The sequence below is a fragment of the Panulirus ornatus genome, chromosome 11 (genome assembly GCF_036320965.1).
Source record: "Panulirus ornatus isolate Po-2019 chromosome 11, ASM3632096v1, whole genome shotgun sequence".
In the NCBI taxonomy this organism is placed as follows: Eukaryota; Metazoa; Arthropoda; class Malacostraca; order Decapoda; family Palinuridae; genus Panulirus; species Panulirus ornatus.
This window is the reverse complement of record NC_092234.1, coordinates 3,303,752-3,324,564: the sequence shown is the minus strand read 5'-3', so window position 1 is coordinate 3,324,564 and position 20,813 is coordinate 3,303,752. Positions and strand designations below refer to the sequence as shown.

General features: G+C 38.2%; 1 protein-coding gene across 4 annotated transcripts in view; it reads left to right on the top strand.

Moving 5' to 3' along the window:
• Positions 1–20,813, top strand: part of ClC-c (chloride channel protein 3) — a 74,393-nt gene that overhangs the window by 5,022 nt on the left and 48,558 nt on the right. The window contains exons 1-4 of one of the 4 annotated variants that reach the window (XM_071666376.1): positions 5,957–6,078; positions 8,693–8,813; positions 11,196–11,301; positions 14,188–14,214. In XM_071666376.1, coding sequence (XP_071522477.1) covers positions 8,718–8,813; positions 11,196–11,301; positions 14,188–14,214 — 229 coding nt within the window. In that variant the 5' untranslated portion in view covers positions 5,957–6,078; positions 8,693–8,717. Of the gene's footprint in view, positions 1–5,956; positions 6,079–8,692; positions 8,814–11,195; positions 11,302–14,187; positions 14,215–20,813 lie in introns of those variants that run through there. The other 3 variants (XM_071666377.1, XM_071666378.1, XM_071666379.1) reach the window with 3 other exon arrangements.

Genomic DNA, 20,813 nt, shown 5'->3' with positions numbered 1-20,813 from the left:
GCCCAGCCACGCCATTGGTGGAACGGCCAGCCAACCAGCCATCGACACTTGGTTAGGCATACCTCTGTGGTTCCCCAGCTGTATTAGGTCATTATTATTATTGTTATTATTATTATTAATTTTTGAGGCTTGGTCAGTGAGAAAAACAAATATTATATTTGCTTGGAAAAAAGTGGAAGATAGCCATAAAATGATGTTTACAGATGCAGATAGACTTAAGGTGAAGGGTTTGAGGGTGGGAGTTTATGGATCGAACTAGGAAAACAAACCCATTGACTGAAGTAGTGGAGGGAAAACTTACTAGAGACTCAGGTCCAACGTGATCTGTCTAGAGGTTGACGAGACAGGAGGGGGAAATGATGGCCAAGGAGAGGATTACATTCAAGCAGTACATTAAAGGAAGAATAACTGTTGAGTCAGTGAATCACAGTCCTTCAATGGACTGTAATGAACCACACATATATAAGGAGATAATAGTAACACCTACTTCTCGGAGTCAGTACTTATTGACGATTGGAGATTAAAATTATAACAAGATAGACTGAGGGGAATTTGTTTTCGTGGAGTCCTTACGATAGTGTATATAAGAAACAGAAACGTGTCTACATGTCACCGAGTACGGTAGAATCAGAGGGGCTGATACGCTATCGTAGCTAAATCTTATCTTTACACAGATTTGCACGTTTTATCATATAATGCACCAGTTTGTGGAAAGTGATCACGACGTGGAAAATACAGAAAAGTACCATTAAAACCGGGCTTTAAAAGGATGGGATCTTGGAAACTACACAGAACTAAAGAATTCTTTTAAGAACCATGACATGTTATGAAAGGTACAGAAGCACAGAGTGAATATAGCTAATTAGGAGAAAGGAAAACTGTGACAAGAATATTGTAGAGGAGGCTGGGGATAATCCAAAACTTTTCCATATATTCATTTCATTCAATAGTCGGTTAAAGAACAGCTACTGAGGATAAGAAGTAAGCAAATTATTGAGGGTGATGTAAAGATATGTGGGGAGATGGATGACAGTGTCGAAGTTTTTACACTGGATGATGCTATGGCTCCGACCAGTGAGATGTAATAGGCTGGAGTTCTTGGAAAGTATTTAAATTGCTAGAAGAGACATAAGCAGACTATAAACGGTCTTACCAGATAGCTGGCTCATAGCCTTTCATGAAGTTTCTTCATATTTACAGACCACATGAAATGCTCACGATGTCGGAAGAAGAAGGTAAAGTGTCCAAGGGGGAATCGTACCCATTTTTCAGAAAGGAGACTAAAAAGTCCGGTTACTTGCAGACCATTGTCAGGCGAGCGTGATCTATAGAGTACTGAAGAAAATAATCAGAAAGTCAATGGATGACTGCAGAAGAGGAACCACCTGAGGGGTAACACGGTTTCGGGGAAGGGAGGACAGAAGTCCTTAACACATTTTTAAGATTGATACCAGAGAGCAAACACCCGTGTTAGAGTAAGGAAAGCTGGGTAGATTATTGTTATCTAGACGACTAGAAAGCATTTGACACAATACCACATTAGCAGGCTGGTAAATTACTTGGAACTTTAGGCAGGACTAAGGGGGAGACGCCTCGATGGATATATATCATCTTAATGCAAGGGAACAAAGAATGTATTCAAGGGAACCCTCTTGAAATGGGTTGAGGTCGCCAGTGACGTGCTGCAGGGTTCCGTTCATTGCTCTTCTTGATCCGTGTGAATGGTTTGTCAGAAGGGTTGAACTCCTTTCTTAACATGTTTGTTTGTGATGTCTAAGTTACAATGGATGTAAAGAAAAGAATGGATTGCATCAACTTACAAGGGTACCTAGACAAACTCCAAAGTTAGTCTGATACATGTTATTGGCCAAAAAGTTTCTACAATAAGTATAGGCTGGTAGTCATTCCCTGCATACCGAGTGACGTGGGGAATCAAGGGTCGTTGCGCAGCTGACTAGAAATACCAAACGAGCCAACCATAGGCTAGCCAGAGAGGTAGCAGACGGGCAGTGCCTCTGGTGCTGAGCCAGACGGTATTCATCAATCAACATCACATCAGGAGACCAATCGTCGAACAGCCGTGTGCCTCCAGAGATTCGTGTAGGGCATCCTGGTAGACCCAAGCCCCCCTTTGCTGTAGAGTCAACCACCTTGCATGTAGTACAAATGGCAGCTCTGGGAGCCGGTACAACCCCCCTGTAATCATGGCGGGTGTGCACCAACACATCACGCGGTGCATAACATCCTGGAGATCACAGCCACACTTGCCTGAGGACCACAGCACAGAATGGCAGCTTTCAAGGTATCACTGAGAGCCTTCCAGTCTTCCTGCGAACGTTGTAAAAGCCAGACCATGTTTATTGATAAAGACGTAGCATACATATATATATATATATATATATATATATATATATATATATATATATATATATATATATATATATATTTTTTTTTTTTTTTTCAAACTATTCGCCATTTCCCGCGTTAGCGAGGTAGCGTTAAGAACAGAGGACTGGGCCATTGAGGGAATATCCTCACCTGGCCCCCTTCTCTGTTCCTTCTTTTGGAAAATTAGAAAAAAATTGAGAGGGGAGGATTTCCAGCCCCCCGCTCCCTCCCCTTTTAGTCGCCTTCTACGACACTCAGGGAATACGTGGGAAGTATTCTTTCTCCCCTATCCCCAGGGATAATATATATATATATATATATATATATATATATATATATATATATATATATATATATATATATATATATATATATATTGGAAAGTATCACAATTTTGCTCGTGATCAAGATATTCTATGAGTCCTTGGACTCATATATATTATTTTTTTTATTATACTTTGTCGCTGTCTCCCGCGTTTGCGAGGTAGCTCAAGGAAACAGACGAAAGAAATGGCCCAACCCCCCCCCCCCATAAACATGTATATACATACGTCCACACACGCAAATATACATACCTACACAGCTTTCCATGGTTTACCCCAGACGCTTCACATGCCCTGATTCAATCCACTGACAGCACGTCAACCCCGGTATACCACATCGCTCCAATTCACTCTTCCTTGCCCTCCTTTCACCCTCCTGCATGTTCAGGTCCCGATCACACAAAATCTTTTTCACTCCATCTTTCCACCTCCAATTTGGTCTCCCTCTTCTCCTCGTTCCCTCCACCTCCGACACATATATCCTCTTGATCAATCTTTCCTCACTCATTCTCTCCATGTGCCCAAACCATTTCAAAACACCCTCTTCTGCTCTCTCAACCACGCTCTTTTTATTTCCACACATCTCTCTTACCCTTACGTTACTCACTCGATCAAACCACCTCACACCACACATTGTCCTCAAACATCTCATTTCCAGCACATCCATCCTCCTGCGCACAACTCTATCCATAGCCCACGCCTCGCAACCATACAACATTGTTGGAACCACTATTCCTTCAAACATACCCATTTTTGCTTTCCGAGATAATGTTCTCGACTTCCACACATTCTTCAAGGCCCCCAGGATTTTCGCCCCCTCCCCCACCCTATGATCCACTTCCGCTTCCATGGTTCCATCCGCTGCCAGATCCACTCCCAGATATCTAAAACACTTCACTTCCTCCAGTTTTTCTCCATTCAAACTCACCTCCCAATTGACTTGACCCTCAACCCTACTGTACCTAATAACCTTGCTCTTATTCACATTTACTCTTAACTTTCTTCATCCACACACTTTACCAAACTCAGTCACCAGCTTCTGCAGTTTCTCACATGAATCAGCCACCAGCGCTGTATCATCAGCGAACAACAACTGACTCACTTCCCAAGCTCTCTCATCCCCAACAGACTTCATACTTGCCCCTCTTTCCAAAACTCTTGCATTCACCTCCCTAACAACCCCATCCATAAACAAATTAAACAACCATGGAGACATCACACACCCCTGCCGCAAACCTACATTCACTGAGAACCAATCACTTTCCTCTCTTCCTACACGTACACATGCCTTACATCCTCGATAAAAACTTTTCACTGCTTCTAACAACTTTCCTCCCACACCATATATTCTTAAAACCTTCCACAGAGCATCTCTATCAACTCTATCATATGCCTTCTCCAGATCCATAAATGCTACATACAAATCCATTTGCTTTTCTAAGTATTTCTCACATACATTCTTCAAAGCAAACACCTGATCCACACATCCTCTACCACTTCATATATATATATATATATATATATATATATATATATATATATATATATATATATATATATATATATATATATATATTTGAGGACAGTGTGTGGTGTGAGGTGGTTTGATCGAGTAAGTAATGTAATGGTAAGAGAGATGTGTGGAAATAAAAAGAGCGTGGTTGAGAGAGCAGAAGAGGGTGTTTTGAAATGGTTTGGGCACATGGAGAGAATGAGTGAGGAAAGATTGACCAAGATGATATATGTGTCGGAGGTGGAGGGAACGAGGAGAAGTGGGAGACCAAATTGGAGGCGGAAAGATGGAGTGAAAAAGATTTTGTGTGATCGGGGCCTGAACATGCATGAGGGTGAAAGGAGGGCAAAGGAATAGAGTGAATTGGATCGATGTGGTATACCGGGGTATTTTATATATATATATATATATATATATATATATATATATATATATATTTTTTTTTTTTTTTATACTTTGTCGCTGTCTCCCGCGTTTGCGAGGTAGCGCAAGGAAACAGACGAAAGAAATGGCCCAACCCCCCCCCCCCCCATACACATGTACATACACACGTCCACACACGCAAATATACATACCTACACAGCTTTCCATGGTTTACCCCGGACGCTTCACATGCCTTGATTCAATCCACTGACAGCACGTCAACCCCTGTATACCACATCGCTCCAATTCACTCTATTCCTTGCCCTCCTTTCACCCTCCTGCATGTTCAGGCCCCGATCACACAAAATCCTTTTCACTCCATCTTTCCACCTCCAATTTGGTCTCCCTCTTCTCCTCGTTCCCTCCACCTCCGACACATATATCCTCTTGGTCAATCTTTCCTCACTCATTCTCTCCATGTGCCCAAACCATTTCAAAACACCCTCTTCTGCTCTCTCAACCACGCTCTTTTTATTTCCACACATCTCTCTTACCCTTACGTTACTTACTCGATCAAACCACCTCACACCACACATTGTCCTCAAACATCTCATTTCCAGCACATCCATCCTCCTGCGCACAACTCTCTCCATAGCCCACGCCTCGCAACCATACAACATTGTTGGAACTACTATATATATATATATATATATATATATATATATATATATATATATATATATATATATATATATATATATATATATAAAATTCTTATTAATACATACGAGTGAACTTGCGTTTACTATAGATTAAAATTTCTTGGTTTTTCTCTGCAGTAGGTAAAGCTGTTGTTTAAAGGTGTGTCACGGAAAGTATGCGAATTTGTATGCAAAATTTGAAACTTCAGAAGATTTTCTTAGTTGAGAATGTAATATCCGCGAAATTTAAGTTAACATTATGTTGAATCATTCAGTATACTGAAGGAGGTAATTACCATTTTCACCAAGTGATCAGTTTGGTTGTATATTTGCGCAAAGACAACAATGTGTCTCAAGTGGGAAAGATTGTCTTGCAGGTTTTAACCAACTTCATGGCACAATAGTGACCGACGACACACCGCATGACTCATGATGGCTCCATTTTCTCTGTGTTGTACAATAAGCCCGTTTTCTCTACTTTGTTGTGTTCCAGCAATTTTCTTTATATTCCTTCCGACATTCAAATGCTTCAATAATAGTCCATATTCATATGAAATAGTGCCTTGCAGCTTTAAACGTGTGTTTCATTGCTTGATGCATACCCCCGTAATGTACCAGATGAATTTTAATTTTGAATTTAAGAAAGAGTGACTTTGGAGTAAATGATTAAGGAACTGAGCAGACGGATGGTGACTTCCGGAAAGCAGTAGTCAAAAACACCTGATCGACGGTGACATATTGGAGCATTATCACCTAATTACACCTGTACCACGAGTTTTACACGAAGATGGTAACGATATGTTGCTTGTTACGTCTATTATGAATATATTGTGCCAGTAGGAGCTCGTACGTGGGCCAGTGCTTGCGGAACGCGACATTAAATATCGGAGTTGTCATTTAAGTTGATGTAAGATGACAAGGATAATGGACCAATTTTTTTCTTAAGTGTGGTGAGGAAATATATAATAACTAGAGGTAAAATTGGGGTAATTGATATTTTTATATGGTCCCGGAAACCCCCTGTGATCTCTGAAGAACCGTGACCCGTTGTGCCACGTATCGTTGTTAATGTGTATTTTCTTATTGTGGTGTTGGCTGCTTGACGAGGTCACATACCAGGGAGAGAACCTTGGCCCTATAGTCTGAACTAGGATGATGCCACAGATGAGGAGATGCTGTTCTGGGTTAATGATGAATGGGATATCTTTAGTGGTATGTGGTTATGTAACAAGGAGAAAACACCTTTGTGCTGGGCACGCGAATCCAAATGGCAGGTTTTGCCCCCTTTTTTGCATATATATATATATATATATATATATATATATATATATATATGTATATGTATATATGTATATATATATATATATATATATATATATATATATATATATATATATATATATATATATATATATATATGCTACCCTTCCAGGTTAATGGATGTGTTGAGCAATGGCTGTGGTTGAGGATTAAATTTATTCACCTCATTTAGCAGTTTCCTTGTAGAAAAAATCTAGAGTAGAGGTTCTTGATGACTTTGTTTACCTAAAGATTTAATTGAATTCCTCTTTAGGGACTCATTGAAGCTAACTTTCGAATATCCTTAAATTTCTTTTGCAGTGTTCCTTTTAATATGGCAAATAAAATAGGATTGTCATGGTATGATTTGTATCATCATATTTCATTTTATGGTAAGCTAATAGTTGGAATGAAAGTAGGGGAAAATGTGAGGTTAACTTATACTTGGTAAAACGTTTCTAGAAATCAATAGAATCAATGAAAACCTAACCTACCTTCTTTAACAGATGCATGTTGTTATAATTTTTATACGAGAACATGATATTGGATTATAGTCAAGAAGAGGACATACATATTATAGGATTATGATATCTGTTGTTTTAGTCGTATGTTTACATCATTTTTGGGTGGTGTTTGTGTTTATGTCCAGAGTTTGGTTATATTGTGTGTATTTTGCTCCAAACAAAGTATATGCAACCAGTTCTAGCAGACATTTATCAGCATAAAGCACAACAATAGGTGATGATGTGGTTGGTATATTTCTTTATATGAAAATCACAAATCTTGAACCCAAGGTAAAGTTAGTTGAGGTGCTCATAGGTTTTGTTGATTTCTTAAAGTGTTTTATGTACTTGCACATTAAGTAACCCTACTTTTTCTGATATCTTCATAACTCTCTTCAGTACCCAATTGATATATATACATTTTGGAGTTAAAAGTGATATCTAAGTGTTGCACAAGTTTTTTTTTTTATATTCTCTGTGCAGTAAGTTAACATTACAAAACAAAATCTGTTTTATTCTAAAGTTATGATATGCCCTTAAATTGGAATTTTACCAATGATTTGGTTATCAGGGTAATTATGAATTCTTGTAAAAGTGTACTTTGAGGATATATATTTGTTTATTAATATATATTGGCAAAGATTTTTCAAAGGATTTCTTAATATAGTGAAATAAGACATGCTTTTGTATTTGGATTATTTTATGGCAATAATTTACATACTGTGCTCTCCAGTATTTGCTGAATTATCACATGCTCCTTTAGAAGGAAATACATTACAGGCAGTAGGGGAAACTTTATGGTAGGAGTTTGAAAAAATTCTATATTTTATGATATGACAAAGTCTCATACATTTTATTAGGTGAAATGGTTTGGTCACATGGAGAGAATGAGTGAGGAAAGATTGACAAAGAGGATATATGTGTCAGAGGTGGAGGGAACGAGGAGAAGTTGGAGACCAAATTGGAGGTAGAAGGGTGGAGTGAAAAAGAATTTGAATGTTCGGGGCCTGAACATGCAGGAGGGTGAAAGGCATGCAAGGAATAGAATGAATTGGAATGATGTGGTATACCGGGGTTGATGTGCTGTCAGTGGATTGAACTAGGGCATGTGAAGCATCTGGGGCAAACCATGGAAAGTTTTGTGGGGCCTGGAGGTGGAAAGGGAACTGTGGTTTCGGTGCATTATACATGACAGCTAGAGACTGAGTGTGAACGAATGTGGCCTTTGTTGTCTTTTCCTAGCGCTACCTCGCACGCATGCGGGGGGGAGGGGGTTGTCATTTCATGTGTGGTGGGGTGGCAATGGGAATGAATAAAGGCAACAAGTATGAATTATGTACATGTGTATACATGTATATGTATACAATGGATAAATGGCCTTAATTGCTCACATCCACACTCTAGCAGTCATGTATAATGCACTGAAACCAGAGCGTCTCATTCAGAACCAGGCTTCATAGTTGTTGGTGTTTCTCTGAAACCTCCTGTAAGTTTTTTTTATCACAGTTTTGCATATTACTGCTCCATGGTTTGGTGAGGGTATTAAGGTAATATTTTGACTTTTAGGTTTTGTGAATGCCATCTTATGATATTTCTGCACAGGTTACTGCGCCGCTCCGTCACTGGAATGGAGTCTAGGCCTCTGAACCGTCATGCTGTTACAAACAACTCACTGATGCGACACCCCAACTATCAGGCCCTGAACCAGTCATCACAATCATCTGTAAGTTGCATCTTGTTTTGTTGCTGTTGTATTTAAGGTCTAGAGTTGCTGGATAAGAAGCTACTATATATACGTGGTATGACTTCATTGTGGAAATTTTAGATTGCTGTTGATATGTATTAGATTATGATGGAGATTTTGAATTTGATGTATATGTAAAACAGATATATTGATATATTTTCATCATTGTTTGGAGGTTTTGTTTTGTTGGTGGCTTTATATCAAGGGCATACCTAAATCGAATTTGACACAGCATACTGTGGAATTTGTATCAGTTTTTCATACTTGATACTTTTTGTTATAGCTTGAGAACCAAAAGAATATTTTGAGACTAGTGTAGAGAGAATGGAAAATATTGTTTTCTTCATATCAAATGACATTAGGAAATATTTTTAGTATTTGGCATATGACACTGTACACGAATACTCTGTGTAGGCTGCAAATTAAAATTTTCTTTGGAAAAAGGATTCCTAGTTAGAATGAATTCTGACACAAAACTAGGAAATTGTCACTCTTCATATTTTGTCTCAACCCATCTGAAATATACATGTACAGTATAGACGTACTCACTGCATTGTTTTACATGCCTGCACACACACCTGACCTAGTCACACTAGCCTTCTACCATGTACTTACATTATCTTAGTGGTAACGAAGTCTTCATGGACTACTGTGCTCTGTACATACATCTTGTCTCATTGTGAACCATACCTATACATTCTCCTTTATTTCTGTCCCATCCTTGCTCTTATAATATCCCCCTCTCCCACCTATTGAAGTTTACTTCTTCCTAACTTACTATTAGTCATACCTGTACATTCTTTTGACTTCTTCTCATTCAGTGATTAGGCTACTACATACTAAACTGGAGTGATAAAAAATGTTTTGATCAGATGTTTCCATTTTATAGGATCTAAGTGAGAAAAAATTTGAGAAATGGAGGGATGTGTATGTGGCATTTATATATCTGGAGAAGGTGAATGATAGGGTTCTAAAAATGCTTATTGGCTGGTTTTATGAATTTTATAGGTTGGGGAAAGCTACTTGAAGCAGAGAAGAGTTTTTATCATGTGAGGAAGGCATATAAGGAAGAGAGGAGGGTGAGTGGTTACTGGGATATGATTGTCACTATGACTATGTAATCTGTTAATGGGTGGGCTGGTAAGGGAGGTATATGATTGTCACTATGACTATGTAATCTGTTAATGGGTGGGCTGGTGAGGGAGGTAAGTCAGTTTCTATTTCCTGTTGACGTTACTAGTGGCAGAAATTGCAGGTGCCAGTGTCTAAAATTGGGAAAGTGATTGAAAGGAGAGATGTAAAAGTTAATGTGAATAAAAGTAAGGGTTAGTTTGTTAGTGGAGACAGGATGGTTGGTGTTTGTTTGAATGGAGAAAACCTAGAGAAAGTGGAGTGTTTGAAATACCTGTTAGTGGATATTACAGTGGATGGAACTATGGGAGCTAAAGTAAACCATGCATAGGGTAAGGGGGCTGAGGTCCTGGGTGTATGGAAGGAAAGGTCACTCTCTGTGAGGGCAGTGATGTTTATGTTTGATGGTATCATAGTCATGATGGTTTTGTATGGATGCAAGGCATGGGCCATTGATAAAAAGTGCCAAAGAGGTGGATTACTTGGAAATTAAATGTTTAATGACAGCATATGATGTAAGGATGGTTGATAGTAAGAAATGATAGGGTAAGGGAGAGGTGTGCTTGTAAGAAGAGTATGAATGAGAGTTAAAGAAGTTTTGCTGAAATGGTTTGGATCCATTTGTAAAGATTCTCTCTCTACTTGCTCTTTCTGTAATAGTCAAGGAACTTTTGAGACTTGCCTCAATGAAAAGTAGCACAGACGTAGAATAGAGATAAGACTAACTGAGTCGTCTTTGTAACAAGTGGCTGTCTCCTGGCATTCACTGTTTGTAAGCGGAAGTGGGTTTACTCAAACCATCCATTGGTTAAGCTGATTATCATTTAACCCAACCTCCAAAAGTGGTTCATCAAGCAGTAATAAAGAAAAGAAAAAGCTGTCATTTGATTGGTATTGTCCATTCATATTCTAAGATAGTAAGTAAAAAAAATGAAAGAGGCTCTGAATATATCTGAAAATGCTGCAGACTAGTATGGTATCCTCAGTGAATTTTGCAGCTTCACAAGCTTCTGTGTACTTCTTGACATGCTTTTCAAGCCTCATAAGTCAAGAAATTATCATGTGTAACAAATTTCTCTTTTCTTTAAAGTTTTGCTATTTCTTTTGATAAAAGAGAAGGATTAGTATTCACAGTGAGGTCCTTTTTCTAGTTATTTCCCCAAAAGCTTAATCTGTCTTATATCTTATAAAAGGAACATTGCCTACTAAACTTGAACACGCACTTAACAGGCATCAGCTAACGGGGTTCAGCAAAAAGACACTGTGGAAGAGGACTCCATACTTGACGGTTCAGTGGACAGCAGCAGCATGGATTCAGCACCTCAGGGACATCAAAGTAAGTTTCATAGTTGGCCACATTTTGAATGTATGGTACGGTAAATGTATTGTGGAAAAGAAAAAACGTAGATCATATTTATGTTATAGAAAATATTGAAGTAAGAAGGCTTGGTATCATTTATGAATGTAGCATGTGGTAATATTGCTTTGCTCACTGTCGTTGCTGGTTCATGCTGTCCATAGGATTCAAATTTGCCAAGCTTCTGTATATCTCTGATGTTTGCAGATTGTGCAAGATAAGTTTTGTGTGCACTCTTTGCCTGAGGTTAGTATTTTCAAGTGTATGGTTCAGATCTTTTGATTAATTGATTCTAAGTTTTCATGATACATTGAGACATTTTTGAGAGTTTCTTTTACCTTGTTATTTTGTAAATACTTAAGTTGATTGTGCCATTGTTAACTTGTGTATTAAGAAGTAACTTTTGGTATTTTTGGAAAGATAAGAATAAAGTCATGTTGTACTCTTATTGACTTTATCCTTGGCATAAATGTTGCTTTTATTCCTTAGATCATGGAAAGGCAGAATCAATATCAGGGCTAAGTACACCTTGAGATGTTTTACTTACAGAGGTTTGTCCATGAGGTTGACATTGGAATTGAATGCTGGGTGGTGTGTTTTGTTGTAGTTTATTTAGGAAGTTTTGGGTTATTTCATGGAATTCCACTTCATGTATATTGGTTTCTTCTTTATTATGGGTTCTGCAATCCTTTGGATTCCATGTTTATGAAAGGTTAAATGAATTTTTACACAGCCAGGTGGAGTAGACTTTGGTTATCTCAAGTGATGATGTACTGTAGTTCTGTTGGATTATTTTAAATGGATTTAATGGGTTTGTTTAGAGCAAGTTAAATTTGTTGTTCTTTTTTATTGGTATGATTTTATTGTTCAGTCTTGCAATATGGTCCATTTAGCTTTTTGTGGTGTCACTGGATTTGATTTTTGTATATGTAATAATGTTTAGATGATACAGTTGTTCTTTTGATCATGCCCTCTTTATCAGTATATGGTGTTGCCTTGAAAATAATCTTTGATGATAATGACAATGATGATCATACTGGTTTTAGTAATTGTATCACTAATTATGATAAATATAAGAATAGTAATGAGTATCCCTGGAAATAGTGGAGGAAGAGTATTACTTATGTATCTTCTGTATGGTGTTGATTACTCAAAAAAAGTATTGAATTTTGATGGCCATTTGGCTGAGAATACACAGTTGAGGTATTACAGATATTACAAAAATATGTCATGGTACAGGTCATAGAAATAGGTGCTACAATTTTACTATGAATATAAACTGAAGTGTGAAAGTTAATGTGTTTTGGCAGATAATTTTACCACCAATTATAATGCTTTCATTTGAACATTGTACACATAACTACCTGAGGATTTGTTGACAAAATTTGTGCTTCTCCCCTTTCTCTCTTCTTTTGTTTCTTCCCTTTGTCTACCTTACATCCATCATAATTTGCTCTCTTCCAAGCTTCTGTTTTCTGCCTGCCACCTAGTTCCCCCATGGCTGATGTATCCCACCATGTCCCTATTCTTGATTTCTTTTACTTTCAGCCTGGCTCTGTCCCTCCCTCCATTCTTTTCAGTTTTCTTCCTTTTTGCTCTGTGAATTCTTGTTTCTTTCTTTTTTTTCACCCTTTCCCATTTTTTTTTTACAAGTGCTGTGCAAGCTTTTTTTCAACTTCCACATTTCACCTTTTTTCCTTCTTCTCAGCCATCATTAATCTTTTCTCTCCCTCTCTCCCCCTTTTCATCAGTCCATTGATATTAGGTTTTACAGCATGTGGCACAGGGAGTACTGGTGCCTTTGCTATTACAGTACTCACCTGGCCTCCTGTACTTTTAGTGATTGCATGATGTATCTATATTGTTTGTTATACAAGGGTAGTGTGAAGAGTGTTTTGCATGCAATTTTCTTCTTTTTTGAGAGAGTTAGCAAACTTTGGCACTTGCAGATATTATATGTTGCTTTATTAGTTAGTGATTTAGAAATATTCAGTGATGAAGTCTTTTATAGTCAGACATGTCTTGTGCCATGGTATAAAAGATTGTCATGAACGATGAAGAGTAACTGTAAATTTTTTTATGTTCAAAAATTTAGTAGTGTTCTTATTACAGGCTGTCCCAGAGCATTAGTGTGTGCTTTATTCTGTGCATTATTGTCATGTTTATTAATATTTATTTTTGTTTTTTTCTTTCTTTTCCGGGACATCCTACGTGGAATTGCAACCACTCCTCTTACCCCATGATATGCCATCCCCAATCAACGTTTATTTTCACCAATATTACCCCCATACCCCTTTTTATCTTTTGATGTTCCTGTTAAAATCCCTTCTTGCTTTTTTCTTGTTTTTCTTTACAACACCTCTCCTCATCTCATCTGTTGGTATCTCTCTTTTTTTGCAAATGTCATCTTACTTGATATGATCTCTTATTACTGAATGAACTTGCTCTATACTGTTCAATACCTTTGTGCTTTTGTCTCCTAATTTATCCAATTCCTTGTTCTGAATCATAATATTTTGTTCATTTTGCTATGTGCATGACCCATCTCATGTTGCCCTTCTTTATTACTGTATACATTGTTACTCTTGCCTTTTAATAATTACCACTTTTTATTTTCCATTTTTTCATTGGAAATATTTTATGTATTTTCTCTTCCAACTCATTATTATTAACTTGTCTGTTTTCTTTGCCGTCTCACCTGCCTCGTTAACTGTGTCCCATCCATTATCCCCAATGACCTGTGTATAACCCCCCCCCCCCTTTTCATCCATGATCCACTGCTCCTGTTGTTCCTAACCCCAACCATCCTTTCCCTCTTCGGCCTGTGGTCCCTCCGCCCTTCTACCCTTACCTGCGAACGCCTAGGTTACGTGTCTTTTGCTGGTGGCTCTGGTAAGTTGGTAGACTTAGGCTCATTTTTTTGTTCATCCATCTTGCTGCTCCTAATTTGTATTTGGTAACTTGTGGTCTTGAAGGCTTGTTTACTTTTGAATGTAGAGATGCCATGTCTAGTATGCTGGGGATTTTGTGCTGAATAGATTGCTTACTGCACCTGGTGTCTTAGGTTTATGAATGGCTTCTTTTCTCTTTTGGTTTTTAATGAATCCCTCATGCAAGACCTTTTACTCACAAGAAAGACTTCCCTTTCATGTAGGAAGTTGATTTTTTATCAATATTTGAATACTTAGTTTGTGATTAGTGTATATAGTTTTTATAACCCTTGAATATGCATAAAAGTATTAATGGAAATTCAGTAGAGTTTTGAATTATATTGCTGTTGAGTATGTAGTCATTAGCATAAATTGCAGGTTTTATCGAAATTTATATAAGGAATTTAGGTTATCCATGAACAAGTGTGCATATATTTGTACTTCAGTGCATGTTAGAGTACCCACTTATCTCCATGTTGAACATACCTCACTACTACTTTGGATGAACAGAATATTTTGAATTAGTTATCTGAATTTCCATTGATATTTTATAGGAAAATGATTGTTTCAAAATTTAAACCACTAATTTTTTGTATTCAGCCATTTACATAGGCAGGGCTGAAATTGCATAGAAACCAGTAATCTTTATACATCTGTGGTCGTCCCACAAAGATTATTCCTTAAGCATTACAATCTCCATTAAAAGCGTTGTTCGCTATTGTCTCATATGTGCTAAAGATGTGCACAGATACTCTTGACAGACCATTTGACATGTTGTTCAAGATGTTGCTGGAGGAAGGTAAAGTCCCAAGGGAATGGAAGTGGGCAAATATCGAACTTATCTTCAAGATAGGAGACTGGGAGGATCATCTGAACTACAGACCAGTCTACTGGTTGAGTGTGGTCTGCAAAGTACTGGAAAAGTAAATAAGAAAGCAGGTAGATTAGCTCTTGCAAACAAGAAACTAAAACAGCACAGTTTCAAGGAAAAGTCATGTGTAAGGAACATCTTAGGTTTCTATGGGAAAATGAGCATCCATTTCAGATGAAAGAGATGGCTTAGTGAATTGTATGTGACTGGTAAAGAAGCTTGATCTTCAGTTAGCAATCAGGGGAACACTAACTGATACCAAATTTAGACAAGAAAAAGATTCCCTGAGTATCCTCAACAAACATCCCACCCATTTCAGTGTAAACTGTCTCTCACCTGCCTGTTTGTCCGCCCTCTCAAAAATAAATGTAACAAAAACTTCATGCTGCATAAAATAACACTTAGAATAATCACATACACTCATCATCTGCACAATGAAACAAAGATCCACCTGATACTATCCCACTTCAACAAGGTTGGCACTCAGTGTTTTGGAACAGCCCTAGACTCATCTCACTTAAATTACTTCATGACTATCTCCAACCCCCTGATAGAAATATAATGCTTACCCTTACCTTACACTTAAGCAACCTGTACTCATCAACCCTCTAGAAACACAACACTGATGACAAACCATATGCACTGAAATGATCCATCAAAGATGAAACAGTCATCCTTCCATCTTAATCTTAAATGCCACCCCACCCTGAAACCCTACTTGCCAGGCATGCAGGGGTTACACTTTTTTTTGTTTGCACTGTGGACTCCACCTAGCCTTGCAACACAAAACACTGATTCAGTCTATCCCATGACCTTTCATGCCTATGCTGCATCTACCACAATGAAGACAGTGAACTCTTACTGCTTGTATGCACAGCACTCTTCCCACTTAGATACACTAATATCATTACACTTTATAATTTTTAGTCCTGCCCAGTGGACTGACTGGCTTCTTGAGCACTGTGGGAGCCCTATAGGAGATGGGACTCCTGGGGCTGGAGATACATACTATATATTTGTAGGTGTTACTGGGGTCTACCTGCTTGAGGTTACATTACGAGTGAGAGGTCATCTTTGGTGAGTCTGTTATTATCGTCAGTTGACAACACAGCATTAGAATCACTCACAATGGGTTCACATCTCAAACCTTAAAGTATTGCAGGGAAGTTTTTTTCTTTTGCTCTCTTCAATATCTTTACACATGACCTATTACCTCTAGTAAACCACGGTTTAAAAGTTCTGTCAAATGCAGATGATTTCACTGTCACATCACAACACCTTGACTCAACAGTAGCAGCGCTAAATTACATCCATCCCTTGATTTACAAATTATTTTGTTTCTAGGAAACTCTTCTTACATCAGTGTCTTAATCAGTACCCTTTACTCCACTTGCTTACCAATTGATAAAATGGGAGATATGTTCCTATAGGAGAGAAAATCTCTTAAAATGTAATGAATGTTACTGGAAATCTATATGAAGAATAGTTTTACAAAGTGGAAAGTGCAAAATACATTGCAAAAGTTAATAGTATTTGTAAATATACCTTTTATTGATGTACAAAATTATGAAATAAAACAGTTTACTGATATCAGTAGAACTTCATCACAATCATATCACAGGCACTCCTCATTGCATCTAGGATCTTAGCCATCTTAGCCACCCTGTGATTCCTTTTAACCTCTTAAGGTTTGATATGCAGCCAAGTCCACTATAAGGTACTTAAAGGACTGCACTTTCTCCAAGTCCTCCCATTTCATATTCACTTTCTTTCTCTGAAGATTTCAGACATAGATAGGATGCAAGGGAGAGTAAAAGTCAGGTGTTTTGCTGATTGAACTTGAATGAGTTAGACTGTGATACTGAGGAGCAAGAGAAATTACAAAGAGACTTAGACGTGGTCCACAGGTGGGCAGAAGATAACATAATGGAAATCATTAGGAAGAAATATGACAGAAATGCTCATTGTGTTTATAAGGAGTGGATTGAATACTACTGTTTTATATATAAAGGTAACCAGTTAAACAGATGGAAATACACAATGAGAAAGAATTCAGAAACACTTCATAAGCAAAATTGATGGTCTAAAGTGTATGAATAGAAATAAAAAATGCTTTAACTCTAAAGTTTGGAAAGAAGATGCTTATGAACTCTAAAGTTTGGAAAGAAGATACTTGATGACATATTCATAACAGGAGGTAGAAGGTATTAAGAGAAGTATTTTAAATCTAAAAGCTTCTCATCAAGGAAGTTAAAGTTATGTCAGTAGTAATTCCTAGGAACGTAATATTAAGATGTCAAACAACAATTTATGAGTGTCCTGCTAAGAAGCTTGAAAGATTATTCTATTCATTACTAGGAAAAATAAGAAATTATGTAGTGACCACAGAAACATTCAAGAGAAGATTTGATTTAATATGTGGCTAAAGGCAGTCTCTAATGAAGCTCGGATTGATGATTATGGAAGGTGCATGATAGTGGAGGGGAATGGCATTTTTCAACAAGCAAGATGTGGTGAACTCTACACACTAGCCCTGCCATGTGGCAAAACTCATTGCAGTTACTCATAGGTAGGTATTATCTTGCAAGAGGTGAAAAAAAGGGCAAATGAGAGTTGGGGTGAGAGACTATCAGTAAATTTTAGGGAGAATAAAAAGATGTTCTGGAAGGAGGTAAATAGGGTGCGTAAGACAAGGGAGCAAATGGGAACTTCAGTGAAGGGCGTAAATGGGGAGGTGATAACAAGTAGTGGTGATGTGAGAAGGAGATGGAATGAGTATTTTGAAGGTTTGTTGAATGTGTCTGATGGCAGAGTGGCAGATATAGGGTGTTTGGGTCGAGGTGGTGTGCAAAGTGAGAGGGTTAGGGAAAATGATTTGGTAAACAGAGAAGAGGTAGTAAAAGCTTTGCGGAAGATGAAAGCCGGCAAGGCAGCAGGTTTGGATGGTATTGCAGTGGAATTTATTAAAAAAGGGGGTGACTGTATTGTTGACTGGTTGGTAAGGTTATTTAATGTATGTATGACTCATGGTGAGGTGCCTGAGGATTGGCGGAATGCGTGCATAGTGCCATTGTACAAAGGCAAAGGGGATAAGAGTGAGTGCTCAAATTACAGAGGTATAAGTTTGTTGAGTATTCCTGGTAAATTATATGGGAGGGTATTGATTGAGAGGGTGAAGGCATGTACAGAGCATCAGATTGGGGAAGAGCAGTGTGGTTTCAGAAGTGGTAGAGGATGTGTGGATCAGGTGTTTGCTTTGAAGAATGTATGTGAGAAATACTTAGAAAAGCAAATGGATTTGTATGTAGCATTTATGGATCTGGAGAAGGCATATGATAGAGTTGATAGAGATGCTCTGTGGAAGGTATTAAGAATATATGGTGTGGGAGGCAAGTTGTTAGAAGCAGTGAAAAGTTTTTATCGAGGATGTAAGGCATGTGTACGTGTAGGAAGAGAGGAAAGTGATTGGTTCTCAGTGAATGTAGGTTTGCGGCAGGGGTGTGTGATGTCTCCATGGTTGTTTAATTTGTTTATGGATGGGGTTGTTAGGGAGGTAAATGCAAGAGTCTTGGAAAGAGGGGCAAGTATGAAGTCTGTTGGGGATGAGAGAGCTTGGGAAGTGAGTCAGTTGTTGTTCGCTGATGATACAGCGCTGGTGGCGGATTCATGTGGGAAACTGCAGAAGCTGGTGACGGAGTTTGGTAAAGTGTGTGGAAGAAGAAAGTTAAGAGTAAATGTGAATAAGAGCAAGGTTATTAGGTACAGTAGGGCTGAGGGTCAAGTCAATTGGGAGGTGAGTTTGAATGGTGAAAAACTGGAGGAAGTGAAGTGTTTTAGATATCTGGGAGTGGATCTGTCAGCGGATGGAACCATGGAAGCGGAAGTGGATCATAGGGTGGGGGAGGGGGCGAAAATTTTGGGAGCCTTGAAAAATGTGTGGAAGTCGAGAACATTATCCCGGAAAGCAAAAATGGGTATGTTTGAAGGAATAGTAGTTCCAACAATGTTGTATGGTTGCGAGGCGTGGGCTATGGATAGAGTTGTGCGCAGGAGGATGGATGTGCTGGAAATGAGATGTTTGAGGACAATGTGTGGTGTGAGGTGGTTTGATCGAGTAAGTAACGTAAGGGTAAGAGAGATGTGTGGAAATAAAAAGAGCGTGGTTGAGAGAGCAGAAGAGAGTGTTTTAAAATGGTTTGGGCACATGGAGAGAATGAGTGAGGAAAGATTGACCAAGAGGATATATGTGTCGGAGGTGGAGGGAACGAGGAGAAGAGGGAGACCAAATTGGAGGTGGAAAGATGGAGTGAAAAAGATTTTGTGTGATCGGGGCCTGAACATGCAGGAGGGTGAAAGGAGGGCAAGGAATAGAGTGAATTGGAGCGATGTGGTATACAGGGGTTGACGTGCTGTCAGTGGATTGAATCAAGGCATGTGAAGCGTCCGGGGTAAACCATGGAAAGCTGTGTAGGTATGTATATTTGTGTGTGTGGACGTGTGTATGTACATGTGTATGGGGGGGATTGGGCCATTTCTTTCGTCTGTTTCCTTGCGCTACCTCGCAATACGCGGGAGACAGCGACAAAGTAAAAAAAAAAAAAAAAAAAAAAAAAAAAAAAAAAAAAAATCTCCCTGCTGCATCCTATAACCTCTTTAGTTCTCATTCAACCTCACTTCTCTTCCTTCACACACTATGACAAACTTTTTCACTGTCTTTTGCAGTTTCCTTCTAAGTCTGCAGTCAGTGCCATCTCATCTACAAACAGCAAAAAAAAGATTCACCTCCAGTGGCCTTTCTGTATTGCTTTCCAAAAAGAAAGAACAGAGCATTGAGCCAACTGAGGATTTTTCCCTCTTAAGGCTCTGTCATCTGTTCTTGACACTACCTTGTTCATGTAGGAAGTGGTGAGCATGTATGAAAAAAAGTGATAATGATTAATGACATTACTGCTACTGCTGATAATAATAGCATTAATGATGATTTTCTCTATTTTTTCATACTTGTTTGCCATTTCCCCTTTAGCAAGGTAGCACCAGGAACAGATGAAAAATGGGCTCATTTGTTCACTCTCTGGTAGCTGTTATGTATAATGCAATGAAATCAGTTCGCCCTTTCCAGTAAAGCCCCTGAGAATGTTCCATAATGATGAAGAAAGTAGAGGTAAGAATAGATGTCATATTGGTAATGCTAAAAGTACTATTAAGGAAAGTTACATTACTGGTATGGCAGTACTTATATATGATTAAGTATTGGGAACTTGCCTTTAGGCAGTGCTATGTCATAACACTCACCAATAATCTTGCTTGTTCTGTGATGATTGCTACATTAGACTCAATTTACCACATACTTTGTGATTTAGGAAATTACAGATGGTAGGATTTTCTCATCCAGGCAGCATAGTTCCATATGTTGCTTATGCTTTGTTAGTAATCACTTTTGTTTAAGGAATAGAGTACTAACAGAAAATGAAAAGGCCAGGTCGCAGTACAGGACAATGATAATGATGTTGTGTACATATAAAGACAGTGATTATGAAGGATAGTTATACATTGTATATTGAATACTATTGTATGATATTCCTGACTTTAACATCACCTTTAAGGTGCATACAATTACTTTAGTATTTAGAGGATGCAAGTGAAGACATAACCTAGTTTGAAAATGATGGTATTCATATGATATGCTGTAA